We start from the raw sequence: 23678 nt of genomic DNA on the forward strand, positions 1-23678 counted from the left end.
GACAGCGAGAGACACTGACTGGCTGACAGCGAGAGACACTGACTGACTGACAGCGAGAGACACTGACTGACTGACCGCGAGAGAAACTGACTGGCTGACAGCGAGAGACACTGACTGGCTGACAGCGAGAGACACTGACTGGCTGACAGCGAGAGACACTGACTGGCTGACAGCGAGAGACACTGACTGGCTGACAGCGAGAGACACTGACTGGCTGACAGCGAGAGACACTGACTGACTGACAGCGAGAGACACTGACTGGCTGACAGCGAGAGACACTGACTGGCTGACAGCGAGAGACACTGACTGGCTGACCGCGAGAGACACTGACTGGCTGACAGCGAGAGACACTGACTGGCTGACAGCGAGAGACACTGACTGACTGACAGCGAGAGACACTGACTGGCTGACAGCGAGAGACACTGACTGGCTGACAGCGAGAGACACTGACTGGCTGACAGCGAGAGACACTGACTGGCTGACCGCGAGAGACACTGACTGACTGACCGCGAGAGACACTGACTGGCTGACAGCGAGAGACACTGACTGGCTGACCGCGAGAGAAACTGACTGGCTGACAGCGAGAGACACTGACTGGCTGACCGCGAGAGAAACTGACTGGCTGACCGCGAGAGACACTGACTGGCTGACAGCGAGAGACACTGACTGGCTGACAGCGAGAGACACTGACTGGCTGACAGCGAGAGACACTGACTGGCTGACAGCGAGAGACACTGACTGGCTGACAGCGAGAGACACTGACTGGCTGACAGCGAGAGACACTGACTGGCTGACAGCGAGAGACACTGACTGGCTGACAGCGAGAGACACTGACTGGCTGACCGCGAGAGACACTGACTGGCTGACAGCGAGAGACACTGACTGACTGACCGCGAGAGACACTGACTGGCTGACCGCGAGAGACACTGACTGGCTGACCGCGAGAGACACTGACTGGCTGACCGCGAGAGACACTGACTGGCTGACAGCGAGAGACACTGACTGGCTGACAGCGAGAGACACTGACTGGCTGACAGCGAGAGACACTGACTGGCTGACAGCGAGAGACACTGACTGGCTGACAGCGAGAGACACTGACTGGCTGACAGCGAGAGACACTGACTGGCTGACAGCGAGAGACACTGACTGGCTGACAGCGAGAGACACTGACTGACTGACAGCGAGAGACACTGACTGGCTGACAGCGAGAGACACTGACTGGCTGACAGCGAGAGACACTGACTGGCTGACAGCGAGAGACACTGACTGGCTGACCGCGAGAGACACTGACTGGCTGACCGCGAGAGACACTGACTGGCTGACCGCGAGAGACACTGACTGGCTGACAGCGAGAGACACTGACTGGCTGACAGCGAGAGACACTGACTGACTGACAGCGAGAGACACTGACTGGCTGACAGCGAGAGACACTGACTGGCTGACAGCGAGAGACACTGACTGGCTGACAGCGAGAGACACTGACTGGCTGACAGCGAGAGACACTGACTGGCTGACAGCGAGAGACACTGACTGACTGACAGCGAGAGGCACTGACTGACTGACCGCGAGAGACACTGACTGACTGACAGCGAGAGACACTGACTGGCTGACAGCGAGAGACACTGACTGACAGCGAGAGACACTGACTGACTGACAGCGAGAGACACTGACTGACTGACAGCGAGAGACACTGACTGACTGACAGCGAGAGACACTGACTGACTGACCGCGAGAGACACTGACTGGCTGACAGCGAGAGACACTGACTGGCTGACAGCGAGAGACACTGACTGGCTGACCGCGAGAGACACTGACTGGCTGACCGCGAGAGACACTGACTGGCTGACAGCGAGAGACACTGACTGGCTGACAGCGAGAGACACTGACTGGCTGACAGCGAGAGGCACTGACTGACTGACAGCGAGAGGCACTGACTGACTGACCGCGAGAGACACTGACTGACTGACAGCGAGAGACACTGACTGGCTGACAGCGAGAGACACTGACTGACAGCGAGAGACACTGACTGACTGACAGCGAGAGACACTGACTGACTGACAGCGAGAGACACTGACTGACTGACAGCGAGAGACACTGACTGACTGACCGCGAGAGACACTGACTGACAGCGAGAGACACTGACTGGCTGACCGCGAGAGACACTAACTGACTGACAGCGAGAGACACTGACTGGCTGACAGCGAGAGACACTGACTGACTGACCGCGAGAGACACTGACTGACTGACCGCGAGAGACACTGACTGACTGACCGCGAGAGACACTGACTGGCTGACAGCGAGAGACACTGACTGGCTGACAGCGAGAGACACTGACTGGCTGACAGCGAGAGACACTGACTGGCTGACAGCGAGAGACACTGACTGGCTGACAGCGAGAGACACTGACTGGCTGACAGCGAGAGACACTGACTGGCTGACCGCGAGAGACACTGACTGGCTGACCGCGAGAGACACTGACTGGCTGACCGCGAGAGACACTGACTGGCTGACCGCGAGAGACACTGACTGGCTGACAGCGAGAGACACTGACTGGCTGACCGCGAGAGACACTGACTGGCTGACAGCGAGAGACACTGACTGGCTGACAGCGAGAGACACTGACTGACTGACTGACAGCGAGAGACACTGACTGACTGACAGCGAGAGACACTGACTGACTGACAGCGAGAGACACTGACTGACTGACAGCGAGAGACACTGACTGACTGACCGCGAGAGACACTGACTGACAGCGAGAGACACTGACTGACCGCGAGAGACAGTGACTGACTGACTGACCGCGAGAGACACTGACTGGCTGACCGCGAGAGACACTGACTGGCTGACAGCGAGAGACACTGACTGGCTGACCGCGAGAGACACTGACTGGCTGACAGCGAGAGACACTGACTGGCTGACAGCGAGAGACACTGACTGGCTGACAGCGAGAGACACTGACTGGCTGACAGCGAGAGACACTGACTGGCTGACAGCGAGAGACACTGACTGGCTGACAGCGAGAGACACTGACTGGCTGACCGCGAGAGACACTGACTGGCTGACCGCGAGAGACACTGACTGGCTGACAGCGAGAGACACTGACTGGCTGACAGCGAGAGACACTGACTGGCTGACCGCGAGAGACACTGACTGGCTGACAGCGAGAGACACTGACTGGCTGACAGCGAGAGACACTGACTGACTGACTGACAGCGAGAGACACTGACTGACTGACAGCGAGAGACACTGACTGGCTGACCGCGAGAGAAACTGACTGGCTGACAGCGAGAGACACTGACTGGCTGACAGCGAGAGACACTGACTGACTGACTGACAGCGAGAGACACTGACTGACTGACAGCGAGAGACACTGACTGGCTGACAGCGAGAGACACTGACTGGCTGACAGCGAGAGACACTGACTGACTGACAGCGAGAGACACTGACTGACTGACAGCGAGAGACACTGACTGACTGACAGCGAGAGACACTGACTGACTGACCGCGAGAGACACTGACTGACAGCGAGAGACACTGACTGACCGCGAGAGACAGTGACTGACTGACTGACCGCGAGAGACACTGACTGACTGACCGCGAGAGACACTGACTGACTGACAGCGAGAGACACTGACTGACTGACAGCGAGAGACACTGACTGACTGACAGCGAGAGACACTGACTGACTGACTGACTGACAGCGAGAGACACTGACTGACTGACTGACTGACAGCGAGAGACACTGACTGACTGACTGACAGCGAGAGACACTGACTGACTGACAGCGAGAGACACTGACTGACTGACCGCGAGAGACACTGACTGACTGACCGCGAGAGACACTGACTGACTGACCGCGAGAGACACTGACTGACTGACCGCGAGAGACACTGACTGACTGACCGCGAGAGACACTGACTGACTGACCGCGAGAGACACTGACTGACTGACCGCGAGAGACAGACCTGCTTTAGCTCAGTGACATTTGAGGGCTTCCTTGCATGGACTGCTCCTTCAGGTCTTGCCACAACATTTCGATGGGGTTTAGGTCCGGACTGTGACTAGGCCATTCTAAAACGCGGAATTTCTTCTTCTGGAGCCATTCTTTTGTAGATCTGCTGGTATGTTTAGGATCACTGTCTTGCTGCATGACCAACTTTTCGTTCAGCTCACGGACAGATGGCCTGACATTCTCCTCTAGAATCTTCTGATACATTGCAGAATTCATGGTTGTGTCAATGATGGCGCGCTGTCCAGGTCCTGCGGCAGCAAAGCAGCCCCAAACCATCACACTCCCACCACCATGCCCGACAGTTGGGATGAGGTTCTTCTATTCGAATGCAGTGTTTGGTCTTCGTCAAACAATGTTTCTCGTTGGGGCCAAAAAGTTCTACCTTTGACTCGTCTGTCCAGAGAACATTGTTCCAGAAGCCTTGTTGATCATCTATGTGCTCTTTGGTGAACTTCAGACGGCAGGAATGTTATTTCTAGAGAGCAGTGGTTTCTCCTGGCTATCCTTCCATGAACACCGTTCTCGTTCAGTCTTTTTCTGATAGTTGAGTCATGAACACTCACATTAGCCGAGGCGAGAGTGGCCTGCAGATCCGTGGATGTTTCTCTGGGGCTCTGTGTGACTTCCTGGCTGATTTGCCGGTTTGTTCTTGGAGAGATTTTGGTAGGATGGCCGCCCCTGGGGTATATAATATTTATCCATGTCAATAAAGTAGTGTCCGAGTGCTAGACGCATTGAAGAACCTTCCAGAAGACATGGCAGTGGCAAATAGCAGCTACAAAACCAGGAACACTTGTCATTGACACTACAGTGGTGAGGTGTTTGGATAAGAGGTTGCAGTCCCGGCAGAGCCAGTTGGCCGCGCGTGCCACCAGTTTGTTTCATCGGCGTTGTATTCGTGGCCTCGTTATTCCTCCCTGTGTCTTACTCTCGCCCCTCCTGTCATCCTGTGCAGGTGAGGAACGGACATATAAAAAGGATAACCGACAATGACATCCAGTCTTTGGTCCTGGAGGTGGAAGGCACAAATGTGAGGTAAGAGATGTAAATGTGACCCTATATCCTGCTTCTAAACATGGACAGGGAACCGACAACAGATCTGCACCCCCCCTCCCCCCCCCCCAGGACGATCACTGCCACAGGAAGGTGGGACTCAGCATGAGAGTTCTTCATGGTTAAATTACTGTGTAGTGTACAGAGCTTTCCCAATCTGTATTATATATTATACACGTGAAGAAGAGACCTGTGAGGCTTGGGAAGCCATGTACAAGTGAAGAAGAGACCTGTGAGGCTTGGGAAGCCATGTACAAGTGAAGAAGAGACCTGTGAGGCTTGGGAAGCCCTGTACATGTGAAGAAGAGACTTGTGAGGTTTGGGAAGCCACTTTCATTTTATCTATGAAGAACTCGCATGTTTTTCACACTGCACAGTCTCTCCCCCCCATACCCCCCACACACTGTACAGTCTCTCCCCCCCATTCCCCCCACACACTGCACAGTCTCTCCCCCCCATATCCCCCACACACTGTACAGTCTCTCTCTCCCCCACACACGCTGTACAGTCTCTCCCCCCACACCCCCCACACACGCTGTACAGTCTCTCTCCCCCACACACGCTGTACAGTCTCTCTCTCCCCTCCACACGATGTACAGTCTCTCTCCCCCCCACACGCTGTACAGTCTCTCTCCCCCCCACACGCTGTACAGTCTCTCTCTCCCCCCCACACGCTGTACAGTCTCTCTCTCCCCCCCACACGCTGTACAGTCTCTCTCTCCCCCCCACACGCTGTACAGTCTCTCTCTCCCCCCCACACGCTGTACAGTCTCTCTCTCCCCCCCACACGCTGTACAGTCTCTCTCCCCCCCACACACGCTGTACAGTCTCTCTCCCCCCCACACATGCTGTACAGTCTCTCTCCCCCACACACGCTGTACAGTCTCCCCCCCACACACGCTGTACAGTCTCTCTCCCCCCCACACGCGCTGTACAGTCTCTCTCCCCCCCACACGCTGTACAGTCTCTCACCCCCACACACACACACGCTGTACAGTCTCTCTCCCCCCCACACGCGCTGTACAGTCTCTCTCCCCCCCACACGCGCTGTACAGTCTCTCTCCCCCCCACACGCTGTACAGTCACACACACACACACACACACACACACACACACACACATTCCCCAGGGACCCCGGATAATACAGAATAATTCTGTGAATAGGAGCTGATAATGTTTCTTGTACGTTTCCATAACTTTACACATCTGTGTGTGGTTTATATATGTTTATATGTGTGTGTGTGTATTATCTTGTTTTTAGCACCACATATATCACATGCCCTGCAGACCCCAAGAAGACGCTGGGCATTAAGCTGCCTTTCCTAGTGATGATCATCAAGAACCTGAAGAAATATTTCACCTTCGAGGTGCAGGTGAGACAGTCGTCACCCCCGCTGCTGTGTGATTAGGGGACCCCCGGGACCTGCACCTCCCCCCGCGCCTCCGCTGCTGTGTGATTAGGGGACCTCCGGGACCTGCGCCTCCCCCCACAACTCCCCGCCTCCCCCCGCGCCTCCCCCCACACCTCCCCACCTCCCCCCGCGCCTCCCCCCACACCTCCCCACACCTCCGCTGCTGTGTGATTAGGGGACCCCCGGGACCTGCGCCTCCCCCCACACCTCCCCGCCTACCCCCGCGCCTCCGCTGCTGTGTGATTAGGGGACCTCCGGGACCTGCGCCTCCCCCCACGCCTACCCGCCTCCCCCCACACCTCCCCGCTTCCCCCCACACCTCCCCGCCTCCCCCCACACTTCCCTGCGCCTCCCCACGCCTCCGCTGCTGTGTGATTAGGGGACCTCCGGGACCTGCGCCTCCCCCCACACCTCCCCGCCTCCCCCCACGCCTCCCCCTACACCTCCCCACGCCTCCGCTGCTGTGTGATTAGGGGACCCCCGGGACCTGCGCCTCCCCCCACACCTCCGCGCCTACCCCCGCGCCTCCGCTGCTGTGTGATTAGGGGACCTCCGGGACCTGCGCCTCCTCCCACACTTCCCCGCGCCTCCCCCCACACCTCCCCGCGCCTCCGCTGCTGTGTGATTAGGGGACCTCCGGGACCTGCGCCTCCTCCCACACCTCCCCGCCTCCCCCCACACCTCCCCACGCCTCCGCTGCTGTGTGATTAGGGGACCTCCAGGACCTGCGCCTCCCCCCACACCTCCCCGCCTCCCCCCACACCTCCCTGCGCCTCCCCCCACGCCTCCCCCCACGCCTCCGCTGCTGTGTGATTAGGGGACCTCCGGGACCCGGCGCTCTGTCCCTGCAGTGCTGGGATAAAGAGATTCCCGCGCCTCCACCCGCGCCTCCCCCCACACCTCCCCCCACACCTCCCCACGCCTCCGCTGCTGTGTGATTAGGGGACCCCCGGGACCTGCGCCTCCCCACCTCCCCCCGCGCCTCCGCTGCTGTGTGATTAGGGGACTTCCGGGACCTGCGCCTCCCCCCACACCTCCCCACGCCTCCGCTGCTGTGTGATTAGGGGACCTCCAGGACCTGCGCCTCCCCCCACACCTCCCCGCCTCCCCCCACACCTCCCTGCGCCTCCCCCCACGCCTCCCCCCACGCCTCCGCTGCTGTGTGATTAGGGGACCTCCGGGACCCGGCGCTCTGTCCCTGCAGTGCTGGGATAAAGAGATTCCCGCGCCTCCACCCGCGCCTCCCCCCACACCTCCCCCCGCCTCCCCCCACACCTCCGCTGCTGTGTGATTAGGGGACCCCCGGGACCTGCGCCTCCCCATCTCCCCCCGCGCCTCCGCTGCTGTGTGATTAGGGGACCTCCGGGACCTGCGCCTCCCCCCACACCACCTCCCCGCCTCCCCCCGCGCCTCCCCCCACACCTCCCCACACCTCCGCTGCTGTGTGATTAGGGGACCCCCGGGACCTGCGCCTCCCCCCACACCTCCCCGCCTACCCCCGCGCCTCCGCTGCTGTGTGATTAGGGGACCTCCGGGACCTGCGCCTCCCCCCACGCCTCCCCCCACACCTCCCTGCGCCTCCGCTGCTGTGTGATTAGGGGACCTCCGGGACCTGCGCCTCCCCCCACACCTCCCTGCGCCTCCGCTGCTGTGTGATTAGGGGACATCCGGGACCTGCGCCTCCCCCCACACCTCCGCTGCTGTGTGATTAGGGGACCTCAGGGACCCCGGCGCTCTGTCCCTGCAGTGCTGGGATAAAGAGATTCCCGCGCCTCCCCCCGCGCCTCCCCCCACGCCTCCGCTGCTGTGTGATTAGGGGACCTCCGGGACCTGCGCCTCCCCCCGCGCCTCTCCCCGCACCTCTCCCCGCACCTCCCCCCGCACCTCTCCCCGCGCCTCCCCCCGCACCTCTCCCCGCGTCTCCCCCGACACCTCCCCCCACGCCTCCGCTGCTGTGTGATTAGGGGACCTCCGGGACCCGGCGCTCTGTCCCTGCAGTGCTGGGATAAAGAGATTCCCGCGCCTCCCCCCCCACCTCCCCGCGCCTCCCCCCCCCACCTCCCCGCGCCTCCCCCCCCCACCTCCCCGCGCCTCCCCCCACACCTCCCCGCCTCCCCCCACACCTCCCCGCGCCTCCCCCCACACCTCCCCCCACACCTCCCCGCGCCTCCGCTGCTGTGTGATTAGGGGTCCTCCGGGACCTGCGCCTCCCCCCACACCTCTCCCCGCGCCTCCCCCCACACCTCTCCCCGCGCCTCCCTTCCGCCTCACCCCTTGCCTCCCCCCGCGCCTCCCCCCACACCTCCCCGCCTCCCCCCACACCTCCCCGCCTCCCCCCACACCTCCCCGCCTCCCCCCACACCTCCCCACACCTCCGCTGCTGTGTGATTAGGGGACCCCCGGGACCTGCGCCTCCCCCCGCGCCTCCGCTGCTGTGTGATTAGGGGACCTCCGGGACCTGCGCCTCCCCCCACGCCTCCCCCCACACCTCCCCGCCTTCCCCCCACACTTCCCCGCGCCTCCGCTGCTGTGTGATTAGGGGACCTCCGGGACCTGCGCCTCCCCCTACACCTCCCCGCGCCTCCGCTGCTGTGTGATTAGGGGACCTCCGGGACCTGCGCCTCCCCCCACACCTCCCCACCTCCCCCCACACCTCCCCACCTCCCCCCACACCTCCCCACCTCCCCCCACACCTCCCCGCCTCCCCACGCCTCCGCTGCTGTGTGATTAGGGGACCTCCGGGACCTGCGCCTCCCCCCACGCCTCCCCCCACACCTCCCCGCCTCCCCCCACACTTCCCCGCGCCTCCCCACGCCTCCGCTGCTGTGTGATTAGGGGACCTCCGGAACCTGCGCCTCCCCCCACGCCTCCCCCCACACCTCCCCGCCTCCCCCCACACCTCCCCGCCTCCCCCCACACTTCCCCGCGCCTCCGCTGCTGTGTGATTAGGGGACCTCCGGGACCCGGCGCTCTGTCCATGCAGTGCTGGGATAAAGAGATTCCCGCGCCTCCACCCGCGCCTCCCCCCACACCTCCGCTGCTGTGTGATTAGGGGACCTCCGGGACCTGTGCCTCTCTCCCCGCGCCTCCCCCCACACCTCCCCACGCCCCCGCTGCTGTGTGATTAGGGGACCTCCGGGACCTGTGCCTCCCCCCACACCTCTCCCTGCGCCTCCCTTCCGCCTCTCCCCGCGCCTCCCCCCACACCTCTCCCCGCGCCTCCCTTCCGCCTCACCCCGTGCCTCCCCTCCGCCTCCCCGCCGCCTCTCCCCGCGCCTCCCCCCTGCCTCCCCGCCGCCTCTCCCCGCCGCCTCTCCCCGCGCCTCCCTTCTGCCTCTCCCCGCGCCACCTCCCCGCGCCTCCCTTCCGCCTCCCCCCTGCCTCCCCCCTGCCGCCTCATCGTTCCCTTAGGTCCATTCTTATTTATCCGCGTCATTTTTTTACACGTGAAGAGGAAAATAAATATAAAAATGAGTATTTGGATGGTGGGGGGGAGGGGGGACAGTCACCATCAATCCAAAATCAAGCATGGAGGGATGTGCATATACGTGTTGTGTGAGCCTGGAAGCCACGAGGAACACCTAGGAGAATGCGCGTATATCTAGCCGTGATACATTCGCCCGCGTGGATGTTTGATTATATGACGCTGTACAGTCTCTCTCCCCCCCACACACACGCTGTACAGTCTCTCCCCCCCACACACACACTGTACAGTCTCTCTCCCCCACACACGCTGTACAGTCTCTCTCCCCCACACACACGCTGTACAGTCTCTCTCCCCCCCACACACTCTGTACAGTCTCTCTCCCCCCCACACACACGCTGTACAGTCTCTCTCTCCCTCCCACACACGCTGTACAGTCTCTCCCTCCCACACACGCTGTACAGTCTCTCTCCGCCACACACGCTGTACAGTCTCTCTCTCCCCCACACACACGCTGTACAGTCTCCCCCACACACGCTGTACAGTCTCTCTCTCCCCCACACACACGCTGTACAGTCTCTCTCCCCCCCACACACACGCTGTACAGTCTCTCTCCCCCACACACGCTGTACAGTCTCTCCCCCACACACGCTGTACAGTCTCTCTCCCCCACACACGCTGTACAGTCTCTCTCCCCCACACACACGCTGTACAGTCTCTCTCTCCCCCACACACGCTGTACAGTCTCTCTCCCCCCCACACACACGCTGTACAGTCTCTCTCCCCCACACACACGCTGTACAGTCTCTCTCCCCCCCACACACGCTGTACAGTCTCTCTCCCCCACACACGCTGTACAGTCTCTCTCCCCCACACACGCTGTACAGTCTCTCCCCCACACAAACGCTGTACAGTCTCTATCCCCCACACACGCTGTACAGTCTCTCTCCCCCACACACGCTGTACAGTCTCTCTCTCCCCCACACACGCTGTACAGTCTCTCTCCCCCACACACGCTGTACAGTCTCTCTCCCCCCCACACACGCTGTACAGACTCTCTCCCCCCCACACACGCTGTACAGTCTCTCTCCCCCCCACACACGCTGTACAGTCTCCCCCCCCCCCCACACACGCTGTACAGTCTCTCTCTCCCCCACACACGCTGTACAGTCTCTCTCCCCCCACACACACGCTGTACAGTCTCTCTCTCCCCCACACACGCTGTACAGTCTCTCTCCCCCCCACACACGCTGTACAGTCTCTCTCTCCCCCACACACGCTGTACAGTCTCCCCCCCACACACGCTGTAGTCTCTCTCTCCCCCACACACGCTGTACAGTCTCTCTCCCCCACACACGCTGTACAGTCTCTCCCCCACACAAACGCTGTACAGTCTCTCCCCCACACAAACGCTGTACAGTCTCTCTCTCCCCCACACACGCTGTACAATCTCTCTCTCCCCCACACACACGCTGTACAGTCTCTCTCTCCCCCACACACACGCTGTACAGTCTCTCTCTCCCCCACACACACGCTGTACAGTCTCTCTCCCCCTCACACGCTGTACAGTCTCTCCCCCACACACGCTGTACAGTCTCTCCCCCCCACACACGCTGTACAGTCTCTCCCCCACACAAACGCTGTACAGTCTCTCCCCCACACAAACGCTGTACAGTCTCTCTCTCCCCCACACACGCTGTACAATCTCTCTCTCCCCCACACACACGCTGTACAGTCTCTCTCTCCCCCCCACACACGCTGTACAGTCTCTCTCTCCCCCACACACGCTGTACAGTCTCTCTCCCCCACACACGCTGTACAGTCTCTCTCCCCCACACACGCTGTACAGTCTCTCCCCCCCACACACGCTGTACAGTCTCTCTCCCCCCCACACACACTGTACAGTCTCTCTCCCCCACACACGCTGTACAGTCTCTCTCTCCCCCACACACACGCTGTACAGTCTCTCTCCCCCACACACGCTGTACAGTCTCTCTCTCCCCCACACACACGCTGTACAGTCTCTCCCCCCCACACACGCTGTACAGTCTCTCTCCCCCACACACGCTGTACAGTCTCTCTCCCCCACACACGCTGTACAGTCTCTCCCCCACACAAACGCTGTACAGTCTCTATCCCCCACACACGCTGTACAGTCTCTCTCCCCCACACACGCTGTACAGTCTCTCTCCCCCACACACACGCTGTACAGTCTCTCTCTCCCCCACACACGCTGTACAGTCTCTCTCCCCCACACACGCTGTACAGTCTCTCTCCCCCCCACACACGCTGTACAGACTCTCTCCCCCCCACACACGCTGTACAGTCTCTCTCCCCCCCACACACGCTGTACAGTCTCCCCCCCCCCCACACACGCTGTACAGTCTCTCTCTCCCCCACACACGCTGTACAGTCTCTCTCCCCCCACACACACGCTGTACAGTCTCTCTCTCCCCCACACACGCTGTACAGTCTCTCTCCCCCCCACACACGCTGTACAGTCTCTCTCTCCCCCACACACGCTGTACAGTCTCCCCCCCACACACGCTGTAGTCTCTCTCTCCCCCACACACGCTGTACAGTCTCTCTCCCCCACACACGCTGTACAGTCTCTCCCCCACACAAACGCTGTACAGTCTCTCCCCCACACAAACGCTGTACAGTCTCTCTCTCCCCCACACACGCTGTACAATCTCTCTCTCCCCCACACACACGCTGTACAGTCTCTCTCTCCCCCACACACACGCTGTACAGTCTCTCTCTCCCCCACACACACGCTGTACAGTCTCTCTCCCCCTCACACGCTGTACAGTCTCTCCCCCACACACGCTGTAGTCTCTCTCTCCCCCCCACACACGCTGTACAGTCTCTCTCCCCCACACACACGCTGTACAGTCTCTCTCTCCCCCACACACGCTGTACAGTCTCTCTCCCCCCCACACACGCTGTACAGTCTCTCTCTCCCCCACACACGCTGTACAGTCTCTCTCCCCCACACATGCTGTACAGTCTCTCTCCCCCACACACTCTGTACAGTCTCTCTCCCCCACACACGCTGTACAGTCTCTCTCCCCCACACACGCTGTACAGTCTCTCTCCCCCACACACGCTGTACAGTCTCTCTCCCCCACACACGCTGTACAGTCTCTCTCCCCCACACACGCTGTACAGTCTCTCTCCCCCCCACACACGCTGTACAGTCTCTCTCCCCCACACACGCTGTACAGTCTCTCTCCCCCACACACGCTGTACAGTCTCTCTCTCCCCCACACACGCTGTAAAGTCTCTCTCCCCCCCACACACGCTGTACAGTCTCTCTCTCCCCCACACACACGCTGTACAGTCTCTCTCCCCCTCACACGCTGTACAGTCTCTCTCCCACCACGCTGTAGTCTCTCTCTCCCCCACACACGCTGTACAGTCTCTCCCCCCCACACACGCTGTACAGTCACTCTCCCCCCCACACACGCTGTACAGTCTCTCTCCCCCACACACGCTGTACAGTCTCTCCCCCCCACACACGCTGTACAGAGTCTCTCTCTCTCCCACACACGCTGTACAGTCTCTCTCCCCCACACACACGCTGTACAGTCTCTCTCTCTCCCTCACACACGCTGTACAGTCTCTCCCCCCCACACACGCTGTACAGTCTCTCTCCCCCACACACGCTGTACAGTCTCTCTCCCCCCCCACACGCTGTACAGTCTCTCGCCCACACACGCTGTACAGTCTCTCTCCCCCACACACGCTGTACAGTCTCTCCCCCCACACACTGTACAGTCTCTCCCCCCACACACGCTGTACAGTCTCTCTCCCCCCACACACTGTACAGTCTCTCTCTCTCTCCCCTCCACACGCTGTACAGTCTCTCCCCCCACACACGCTGTACAGTCTCTCTCCCCACACACGCTGTACAGTCTCTCTCTCTCCCCTGCACACGCTGTACAGTCTCTCCCCCCCACACACGCTGTACAGTCTCTCTCTCCCCCACACACACGCTGTACAGTCTCTCTCTCCCCCACACACACGCTGTACAGTCTCTCTCCCCCACACACGCTGTACAGTCTCTCTCCCCCACACACGCTGTACAGTCTCTCTCCCCCACACACGCTGTACAGTCTCTCCCCCCCACACACGCTGTACAGTCTCTCTCCCCCCCACACACACTGTACAGTCTCTCTCCCCCACACACGCTGTACAGTCTCTCTCTCCCCCACACACACGCTGTACAGTCTCTCTCCCCCACACACGCTGTACAGTCTCTCTCCCCCACACACGCTGTACAGTCTCTCTCCCCCACACACACGCTGTACAGTCTCTCTCCCCCACACACACGCTGTACATTCTCTCCCCCACACACACGCTGTACATTCTCTCCCCCACACACGCTGTACAGTCTCTCTCCCCCCACACACGCTGTACAGTCTCTCTCCCCCTCCTCCCCCCTCTCTGGTGCTGCCACGGTGCTCCTGCCCCTCCTCCCCCCTCTCTGGTGCTGCCACGGTGCTCCGGCCCCTCCTCCCCCCTCTCTGGTGCTGCCACGGTGCTCCTGCCCCTCCTCCCCCCTCTCTGGTGCTCCTGCCCCTCCTCCCCCCTCTCTGGTGCTCCTGCCCCTCCTCCCCCCTCTCTGGTGCTGCCACGGTGCTCCTGCCCCTCCTCCCCCCTCTCTGGTGCTCCTGCCCCTCCTCCCCCCTCTCTGGTGCTGCCACGGTGCTCCTGCCCCTCCTCCTGGTGCTGCCACGGTGCTCCTGCCCCTCCTCCCCCCTCTCTGGTGCTGCCACGGTGCTCCTGCCCCTCCTCCCCCCTCTCTGGTGCTGCCATGGTTCTCCTGCCCCTCCTCCCTCCTCTCTGGTGCTCCTGCCCCTCCTCCCCCCTCTCTGGTGCTGCCACGGTGCTCCTGCCCCTCCTCCCCCCTCTCTGGTGCTGCCACGGTGCTCCGGCCCCTCCTCCCCCCTCTCTGGTGCTGCCACGGTGCTCCTGCCCCTCCTCCCCCCTCTCTGGTGCTGCCACGGTGCTCCTGCCCCTCCTCCCCCCTCTCTGGTGCTGCCACGGTTCTCCTGCCCCTCCTCCCCCCTCTGTGATGAGGTCACGGCTCCCTCGCTCCCCTGTTCTCTGATGATGTCACGGCTCCCCTGTTCTCTGATGATGTCACGGCTCCCCTGTTCTCTGATGATGTCACGGCTCCCCTGTTCTCTGATGATGTCACGGTTCCCCTGTTCTCTGATGATGTCACGGCTCCCCTGTTCTCTGATGATGTCACGGCTCCCCTGTTCTCTGATGATGTCACAGTTCCCCTGTTCTCTGATGATGTCACGGCTCCCCTCTTCTCTGATGATGTCACGGCTCCCCTGTTCTCTGATGATGTCACAGTTCCCCTGTTCTCTGATGATGTCACGGCTCCCCCGTTCTCTGATGATGTCACGGCTCCCCCGTTTTCTGATGATGTCACAGTTCCCCTGTTCTCTGATGATGTCACGGCTCCCCCGTTCTCTGATGATGTCACGGCTCCCCTGTTCTCTGATGATGTGACGGCTCCCCTGTTCTCTGATGATGTCACGGCTCCCTCGCTCCCCCGTTCTCTGATGATGTCACGGCTCCCCTGTTCTCTGATGATGTCACGGCTCCCCTGTTCTCTGATGATGTCACGGCTCCCCTGTTCTCTGATGATGTCACGGCTCCCCTGTTCTCTGATGATGTCACGGCTCCCCTGTTCTCTGATGATGTCACGGCTCCCCTGTTCTCTGATGATGTCACGGCTCCCCTGTTCTCTGATGATGTCACGGCTCCCCCGTTTTCTGATGATGTCACGGCTCCCCTGTTCTCTGATGATGTCACGGCTCCCCCGTTTTCTGATGATGTCACGGCTCCCCTGTTCTCTGATGATGTCACGGCTCCCCTGTTCTCTGATGATGTCACGGCTCCCCCGTTTTCTGATGATGTCACGGCTCCCCTGTTCTCTGATGATGTCACGGCTCCCCCGTTCTCTGATGATGTCACGGCTCCCCCGTTCTCTGATGATGTCACGGCTCCCCCGTTCTCTGATGATGTCACGGCTCCCCCGTTCTCTGATGATGTCACGGCTCCCCCGTTCTCTGATGATGTCACGGCTCCCCTGTTCTCTGATGATGTCACGGCTCCCCCGTTCTCTGATGATGTCACGGCTCCCCCGTTCTCTGATGATGTCACGGCTCCCCCGTTCTCTGATGATGTCACGGCTCCCCCGTTCTCTGATGATGTCACGGCTCCCCCGTTCTCTGATGATGTCACGGCTCCCCCGTTCTCTGATGATGTCACGGCTCCCCCGTTCTCTGATGATGTCACGGCTCCCCCGTTCTCTGATGATGTCACGGCTCCCCTGTTCTCTGATGATGTCACGGCTCCCCCGTTCTCTGATGATGTCACGGCTCCCCCGTTCTCTGATGATGTCACGGCTCCCCCGTTCTCTGATGATGTCACGGCTCCCCCGTTCTCTGATGATGTCACGGCTCCCCCGTTCTCTGATGATGTCACGGCTCCCCCGTTCTCTGATGATGTCACGGCTCCCCCGTTCTCTGATGATGTCACGGCTCCCCCGTTCTCTGATGATGTCACGGCTTCCTCCCACCCACAGGTGCTGGACGATAAGAACGTGCGCCGGCGTTTCCGCGCCAGTAACTACCAGAGCACGACGCGGGTGAAGCCGTTTATCTGCACCATGCCGATGCGGCTGGACGACGGCTGGAACCAGATCCAGTTCAACCTGTCGGACTTCACGCGCCGGGCGTACGGGACAAACTATATCGAGACGCTGCGCGTGCAGGTGAGAACGGCGGGGGAGACTCTAACCCTCTCACCTCCCCTCTCCCTGCCCCCCCCCTCTCTGCCTTCTCCCTGCCCCCGTCCCCCCCCCTCTCTGCCTTCTCCCTGCCCCCGCCCCCCCTCTCTGCCTTCTCCCTGCCCCCCCCCCTCTCTGCCTTCTCCCTGCCCCCGTCCCCCCCCCCTCTCTGCCTTCTCCCCCCCCCCCTCTCTGCCTTCTCCCTGCCCCCGCCCCCCCTCTCTGCCTTCTCCCTGCCCCCCCCCTCTCTGCCTTCTCCCTGCCCCCGTCCCCCCCCCCCTCTCTGCCTTCTCCCCCCCCCCTCTCTGCCTTCTCCCTGCCCCCGTCCCCCCCCCTCTCTGCCTTCTCCCTGCCCCCGCCCCCCCTCTCTGCCTTCTCCCTGCCCCCCCCCCTCTCTGCCTTCTCCCTGCCCCCCCCTCTCTGCCTTCTCCCTGCCCCCATCCCCCCCTCTCTGCCTTCTCCCTGCCCCCCCCTCTCTGCCTTCTCCCTGCCCCCGTCCCCCCCCTCTCTGCCTTCTCCCTGCCCCCCCCTCTCTGCCTTCTCCCTGCCCCCGTCCCCCCCTCTCTGCCTTCTCCCTGCCCCCCCCTCTCTGCCTTCTCCCTGCCCCCGTCCCCCCCTCTCTGCCTTCTCCCTGCCCCCCCCTCTCTGCCTTCTCCCTGCCCCCGTCCCCCCCCTCTCTGCCTTTCCCTGCCCCCGTCCCCCCCCCTCTCTGCCTTCTCCCTGCCCCCCCCCTCTCTGCCTTCTCCCTGCCCCCGCCCCCCCCCCTCTGCCTTTCCCTGCCCCCGTCCCCCCCCTCTCTGCCTTCTCCCTGCCCCCGTCCCCCCCCTCTCTGCCTTCTCCCTGCCCCCGTCCCCCCCTCTCGCTCACACCTTCTCTTCGTGCTTTAGATTCACGCAAACTGTCGAATCCGGAGAGTTTACTTCTCAGACCGTCTGTATTCTGAGGATGAGCTTCCCGCCGAATTCAAGCTGTACCTCCCTGTGCAGAACAAGGCCAAGGTGAGGCGCACCTCTCCCCCTCCTCCGGCTCTGACTTACCCCTGCTCCCTGTGCTCCTCCTCCGGCTCTGACTTACCCCTGCTCCCTGTGCTCCTCCTCCGGGCTCTGACTTACCCCTGCTCCTCCTCCGGGCTCTGACTTACCCCTGCTCCCTGTGCTCCTCCTCCGGGCTCTGACTTACCCCTGCTCCCTGTGCTCCTCCTCCAGGCTCTGACTTACCCCTGCTCCCCGTGTTCCTCCTCCAGGCTCTGACTTACCCCTGCTCCCCTGCTCCCTGTGCTCCTCCTCCGGGCTCTGACTTACCCCTGCTCCTCCTCCGGGCTCTGACTTACCCCTGCTCCTCCTCCGGGCTCTGACTTACCCCTGCTCCTCCTCCGGGCTCTGACTTACCTCTGCTCCCCGTGTTCCTCCTCCAGGCTCTGACTTACCCCTGCTCCCCGTGTTCCTCCTCCAGGCTCTGACTTACCCCTGCTCCCCGTGTTCCTCCTCCAGGCTCTGACTTACCCCCTGCTCCCTGTGCTCCTCCTCCGGGCTCTGACTTTCCCCTGCTCCCTGTGCTCCTCCTCCGGGCTCTGACTTACCCCTGCTCCTCCTCCGAGCTCTGACTTACCCCTGCTCCTCCTCCGAGCTCTGACTTACCCCTGCTCCCCGTGCTCCCGCTCCTCCTCCAGGCTCTGACTTACCCCTGCTCCCCGTGCTCCCGCTCCTCCAGGCTCTGACTTACCCCTGCTCCCCGTGCTCCCCCTCCTCCGGCTCTGACTTACCTCTGCTCCCCGTGCTCCCGCTCCTCCAGGCTCTGACTTACCCCTGCTCCCCGTGCTCCCCCTCCTCCGGCTCTGACTTACCTCTGCTCCCCGTGTTCCTCCTCCAGGCTCTGACTTACCCCTGCTCCCCGTGTTCCTCCTCCAGGCTCTGACTTACCCCTGCTCCCCGTGTTCCTCCTCCGAGCTCTGACTTACCCCTGCTCCCTGTGCTCCTCCTCCGGGCTCTGACTTTCCCCTGCTCCCTGTGCTCCTCCTCCGGGCTCTGACTTACCCTGCTCCTCCTCCGAGCTCTGACTTACCCCTGCTCCTCCTCCGAGCTCTGACTTACCCTGCTCCCCGTGCTCCCGCTCCTCCTCCGAGCTCTGACTTACCCTGCTCCCCGTGCTCCCGCTCCTCCTCCAGGCTCTGACTTACCCCTGCTCCCCGTGCTCCCGCTCCTCCAGGCTCTGACTTACCCTGCTCCCCGTGCTCCCGCTCCTCCAGGCTCTGACTTACCCCTGCTCCCCGTGCTCCCGCTCCTCCAGGCTCTGACTTACCCCTGCTCCTCCTCCTCCGAGCTCTGACTTACCCCTGCTCCCCGTGCTCCTCCTCCGGGCTCTGATACCCATGCCCCCCCCAGTGCTTTTCCTCTGGGCTCTGCCCCCCCATGCGCCTCCTCCGGGTTCTGATACTTCCTGCCCCCCGTGCGCCTCCTCCTCCGGGTTCTGATACCTGTGCGCCTCCTCCTCCGGGCTCTAATACCCGTGCGCCTCCTCCAGGCTCTGATACCCCCTCCCCCCACCACGTACTCCTCCTGTGGGCTCTGATACCCCGCCCCCGTGCTCCCCCTGTGGCTCCGATACCCCCTTCCCCCCCACCCCGTGCTCCTGTGGGCTCTGATACCCCCTGCCACCCCGTGCTCCTCCTATGGGCTACGATACCCCCTCCCCCCCCTGTGCTCCTCCTGTGATCTCTGATACCCCCTACTCCCCCCGTGCTCCTCCTGTGGGCTCTGATACCCCCTGCCCTCCCCGTGCTCCTCCTGTGGGCTCTGATACCCCGCCCCCCCCACCCCGTGCTCCTCCTGTGATCTCTGATACCCCCTCCCCCCCCCCCCCCGTGCTCCTCCTGTGATCTCTGATACCCCATGCTCCTCCTGTGGGCTCTGATACCCCTCCCCCCCCTGTTCTCCAGTGGGCTCTGATACCCCCCCCGTGCTCCTCCTGTGGGCTCTGATACCCCTCCCCCCCCTGTTCTCCAGTGGGCTCTGATACCCCCCCTGTGCTCCTCCTGTGGGCTCTGATACCCCCTGCCCCCCCGTGCTTCTCCAGTGGGCTCTGATACCCCTTCTCCCCCCCCCCCGTGCTTCTCCAGTGGGCTCTGATACCCCTTCTCCCCCCCCCCCCGGGGCTCTGATACCCCCTGCCCCCCCCCCCGTGCTCCTCCTATGGGCTCTGATACCCCCTCCCCCCCCCGTGCTCCTCCTGTGGGCTCTGATACCCCCTGCCCCCCCCCCCCCCCCCCCGGTGCTCCTCCTATGGGCTCCGATACCCCCTCCCCCCCCGTGATCCTCCCGTGGGCTCTGATACCCCCTGCTCCCCCCGTGCTTCTCCTGTGGGCTCTGACTTACCCCTTTTCTCTCCTCCCTCCTCTGTGTTTCTTCTCTCCACTGGACTCTGACTTGCCCCTTCTCCGCTCCGATCTCCTCCCCCCACTCTCCCCACCCCCAAATGCCTCCCTCCCTGCTGTCTCGCCCTACTCTTCAGCGTGTTTCTCCCAGGTTCCCCCCTCACAGCCTCTTGTACTTTGTGTCTTTCAGCAATGAGAAGACTCCTGTCTCCCACCGCGATCCCCCTCCCCCACACGTCCGTTTTATAAGTTATGGAGATTGTCACCCCAGCAGATACTCCCATCCATGTGTGTTTTGTAATAAATCTTCCTGCACCTCCACTAGGCCCCGTGTGCTCCGTTCCAGCGTGCTGCCACCTCCGCTAGGCCCCTGTGTGCTCCGCTCAGCGTGCTGCCACCTCCGCTAGGCCCTGTGTGCTCTGTTCAGCGCGCTGCCACCTCCGCTAGGCCCCTGTATGCTCCGTTCAGCGTGCTGCCACCTCCGCTAGGCCCTGTGTGCTCCGTTCAGCGTGCTGCCACCTCCGCTAGGCCCCCTGTGTGCTCCGTTCAGCGTGCTGCCACCTCCGCTAGGCCCCTGTGTGCTCCGCTCAGCGTGCTGCCACCTCCGCTAGGCCCCGTGTGCTCCGTTCAGCGTGCTGCCACCTCCGCTAGGCCCCTGTGTGCTCCGCTCAGCGTGCTGCCACCTCCGCTAGGCCCTGTGTGCTCTGTTCAGCGCGCTGCCACCTCCGCTAGGCCCCTGTGTGCTCCGTTCAGCGTGCTGCACCTCCGCTAGGCCCCTGTGTGCTCCGTTCAGCGTGCTGCCACCTCCGCTAGGCCCCTGTGTGCTCCGTTCAGCGCGCTGCCACCTCCGCTAGGCCCTGTCTGCTCCGTTCAGCGTGCTGCCACCTCCGCTAGGCCCCTGTGTGCTCCGTTCAGCGCGCTGCCACCCTCGCTAGGCCCCTGTGTGCTCCGTTCAGCGTGCTGCCACCTCCGCTAGGCCCCTGTGTGCTCCGTTCAGCGCGCTGCCACCTCCGCTAGGCCCCCTGTGTGCTCCGTTCAGCGTGCTGCCACCTCCGCTAGGCTCCTGTGTGCTCCGTTCAGCGTGCTGCCACCTCCGCTAGGCCCCTGTGTGCTCCGCTCAGCGTGCTGCCACCTCGCTAGGCCCCTGTGTGCTCTGTTCAGCGCGCTGCCACCTCCGCTAGGCCCTGTGTGCTCCGCTCAGCGTGCTGCCACCTCCGCTAGGCCCCTGTGTGCTCCGCTCAGCGTGCTGCCACCTCCGCTAGGCCCCTGTGTGCTCCGCTCAGCGTGCTGCCACCTCCGCTAGGCCCCCTGTGTGCTCCGTTCAGCGTGCTGCCACCTCCGCTAGGCCCCTGTGTGCTCCGTTCAGCGCGCTGCCACCTCCGCTAGGCCCTGTCTGCTCCGTTCAGCGTGCTGCCACCTCCGCTAGGCCCCTGTGTGCTCCGTTCAGCGTGCTGCCACCTCCGCTAGGCCCCTGTGTGCTCCCGTTCAGCGTGCTGCCACCTCCGCTAGGCCCCTGTGTGCTCCGTTCAGCGTGCTGCCACCTCCGCTAGGCCCTGTGTGCTCCGTTCAGCGTGCCGCCACCTCCGCTATGCCCTGTGTGCTCCGCTCAGCGTGCTGCCACCTCGCTAGGCCCCTGTGTGCTCTGTTCAGCCACATACACGCCGAGAGAGGTAATACCGGTATACACGTACACGCCCAGAGAGGTAATACCGGTATACACGTACACGCCCAGAGAGGTAATACCGGTATACACGTACACGCCCAGAGAGGTAATACCGGTATACACATACACGCCCAGAGAGGTAATACCGGTATACACATACAAGCCCAGAGAGGTAATACCGGTATACACGTACACGCCCAGAGAGGTAATACCGGGTATACACATACACGCCCAGAGAGGTAATACCGGTATACACATACACGCCCAGAGAGGTAATACTGGTATACACATACACGCCCAGAGAGGTAATACCGATATACATACACACCCAGAGAGGTAATACCGGTATACACGTACACGCCCAGAGAGGTAATACCTGTATACACGTACACGCCCAGAGAGGTAATACCTGTATACACGTACACGCCCAGAGAGGTAATACCTGTATACACGTACACGCCCAGAGAGGTAATAATACCGGTATACACACACACGCCCAGAAGGTAATACCGGTATACACATACACGCCCAGAGTGGTAATACCGGTATACACATACACGCCCAGAGAGGTAATACCGATATACATACACACCCAGAGAGGTAATACCGGTATACACGTACACGCCCAGAGAGGTAATACCTGTATACACGTACACGCCCAGAGAGGTAATACCTGTATACACGTACACGCCCAGAGAGGTAATACCTGTATACACGTACACGCCCAGAGAGGTAATAATACCGGTATACACATACACGCCCAGAGAGGTAATACCGGTATACACACACACGCCCAGAGAGGTAATACCGGTATACACATACACACCCAGAGAGGTAATACCGGTATACACATACACGCCCAGAGAGGTAAAACCGGTATACACATACACGCCCAGAGAGGTATTACCGGTATACACGTACACGCCCAGAGAGGTAATACCGGTATACACATACACGCCCAGAGAGGTAATACCTGTATACACGTACGAGGTAATACCTCTCTGGGTGAGAGCGGCAGGGGGTGCAGAGGGAAATCTTTGTGCCCCCCTGCTCTATACCATGTAATGGGAGAGTGCCGTTACTCTGTGTGAGACCACACACTTAACCCCTAAAGGTCCTTAACTGACATAGTAATCAATAGGGGAGCTACACTAGGATTGGAAATACTGGTAGGAATACAGCGACGGAGTGATTATTTCCTGCGCAGTCTCTCCTGTTAGCCGATAATATACAGAGATCCTCATTGTATTCAAGCAATGGGGAGTATATGCTTCGTATTCTCACTCCTGCACACTGTGGTAAGGGGCAGAGGCAGGTAGCTTAACGCGTTCCCCTTTCTTGCACACAAAGTCCTTCCTTCCTTTTGCAAGCTTTATTGAAGCATAACCGCAACATAAAAAAAGGGGGGAAACTGTCATCGGTAAACGGTGTTAAACTTTACCAGGAGATGATGGGGGACATGACAGCTACCGAAGGCTGCTGGGTGAAAGAGGAAGGGGATATGAGGGCAGGGAGGGACCAACAGCCGGGGGTCCTGGATCATACCACTCTGCCGGGGGTCCTGGATCATACCACTCTGCCAGGGGGGTCCTGGATCATACCACTCTGCAGGGAGTCCTGGATCATACCACTCTGCCGGGAGTCCTGGATCATACCACTCTGCCGGGGGTCCTGGATCATACCACTCTGCCGGGGGTCCTGGATCATACCACTCTGCCGGGGGTCCTGGATCATACCACTCTGCCGGGGGTCCTGGATCATACCACTCTGCCGGGGGGGTCCTGGATCATACCACTCTGCCGGGGGGGTCCTGGATCATACCACTCTGCCGGGGGGGTCCTGGATCATACCACTCTGCCGGGGGTCCTGGATCATACCACTCTGCCGGGGGTCCTGGATCATACCACTCTGCCGGGGGTCTTGGATCATA

The 23678-nt window shown here is 61.5% G+C and overlaps 1 protein-coding gene across 1 annotated transcript in view; it reads left to right on the forward strand.

The window, feature by feature from the left end:
- The window catches only part of CFAP20 (cilia and flagella associated protein 20), a 31022-nt gene extending 10616 nt beyond the window's left edge, over positions 1–20406 (forward strand). Inside the window, exons 2-6 of the mRNA XM_075580881.1 lie at positions 4968–5047; positions 6327–6438; positions 16512–16700; positions 17603–17713; positions 20276–20406. Of these exons, the coding sequence (XP_075436996.1) occupies positions 4968–5047; positions 6327–6438; positions 16512–16700; positions 17603–17713; positions 20276–20281 (498 nt within the window). The 3' untranslated portion in view covers positions 20282–20406. The remainder of the gene's footprint in view (positions 1–4967; positions 5048–6326; positions 6439–16511; positions 16701–17602; positions 17714–20275) is intronic.
- Positions 20407–23678: the final 3272 nt, after the last annotated feature.

The sequence above is a fragment of the Ascaphus truei genome, chromosome 2 (genome assembly GCF_040206685.1).
Source record: "Ascaphus truei isolate aAscTru1 chromosome 2, aAscTru1.hap1, whole genome shotgun sequence".
Classification (NCBI taxonomy): Eukaryota; Metazoa; Chordata; class Amphibia; order Anura; family Ascaphidae; genus Ascaphus; species Ascaphus truei.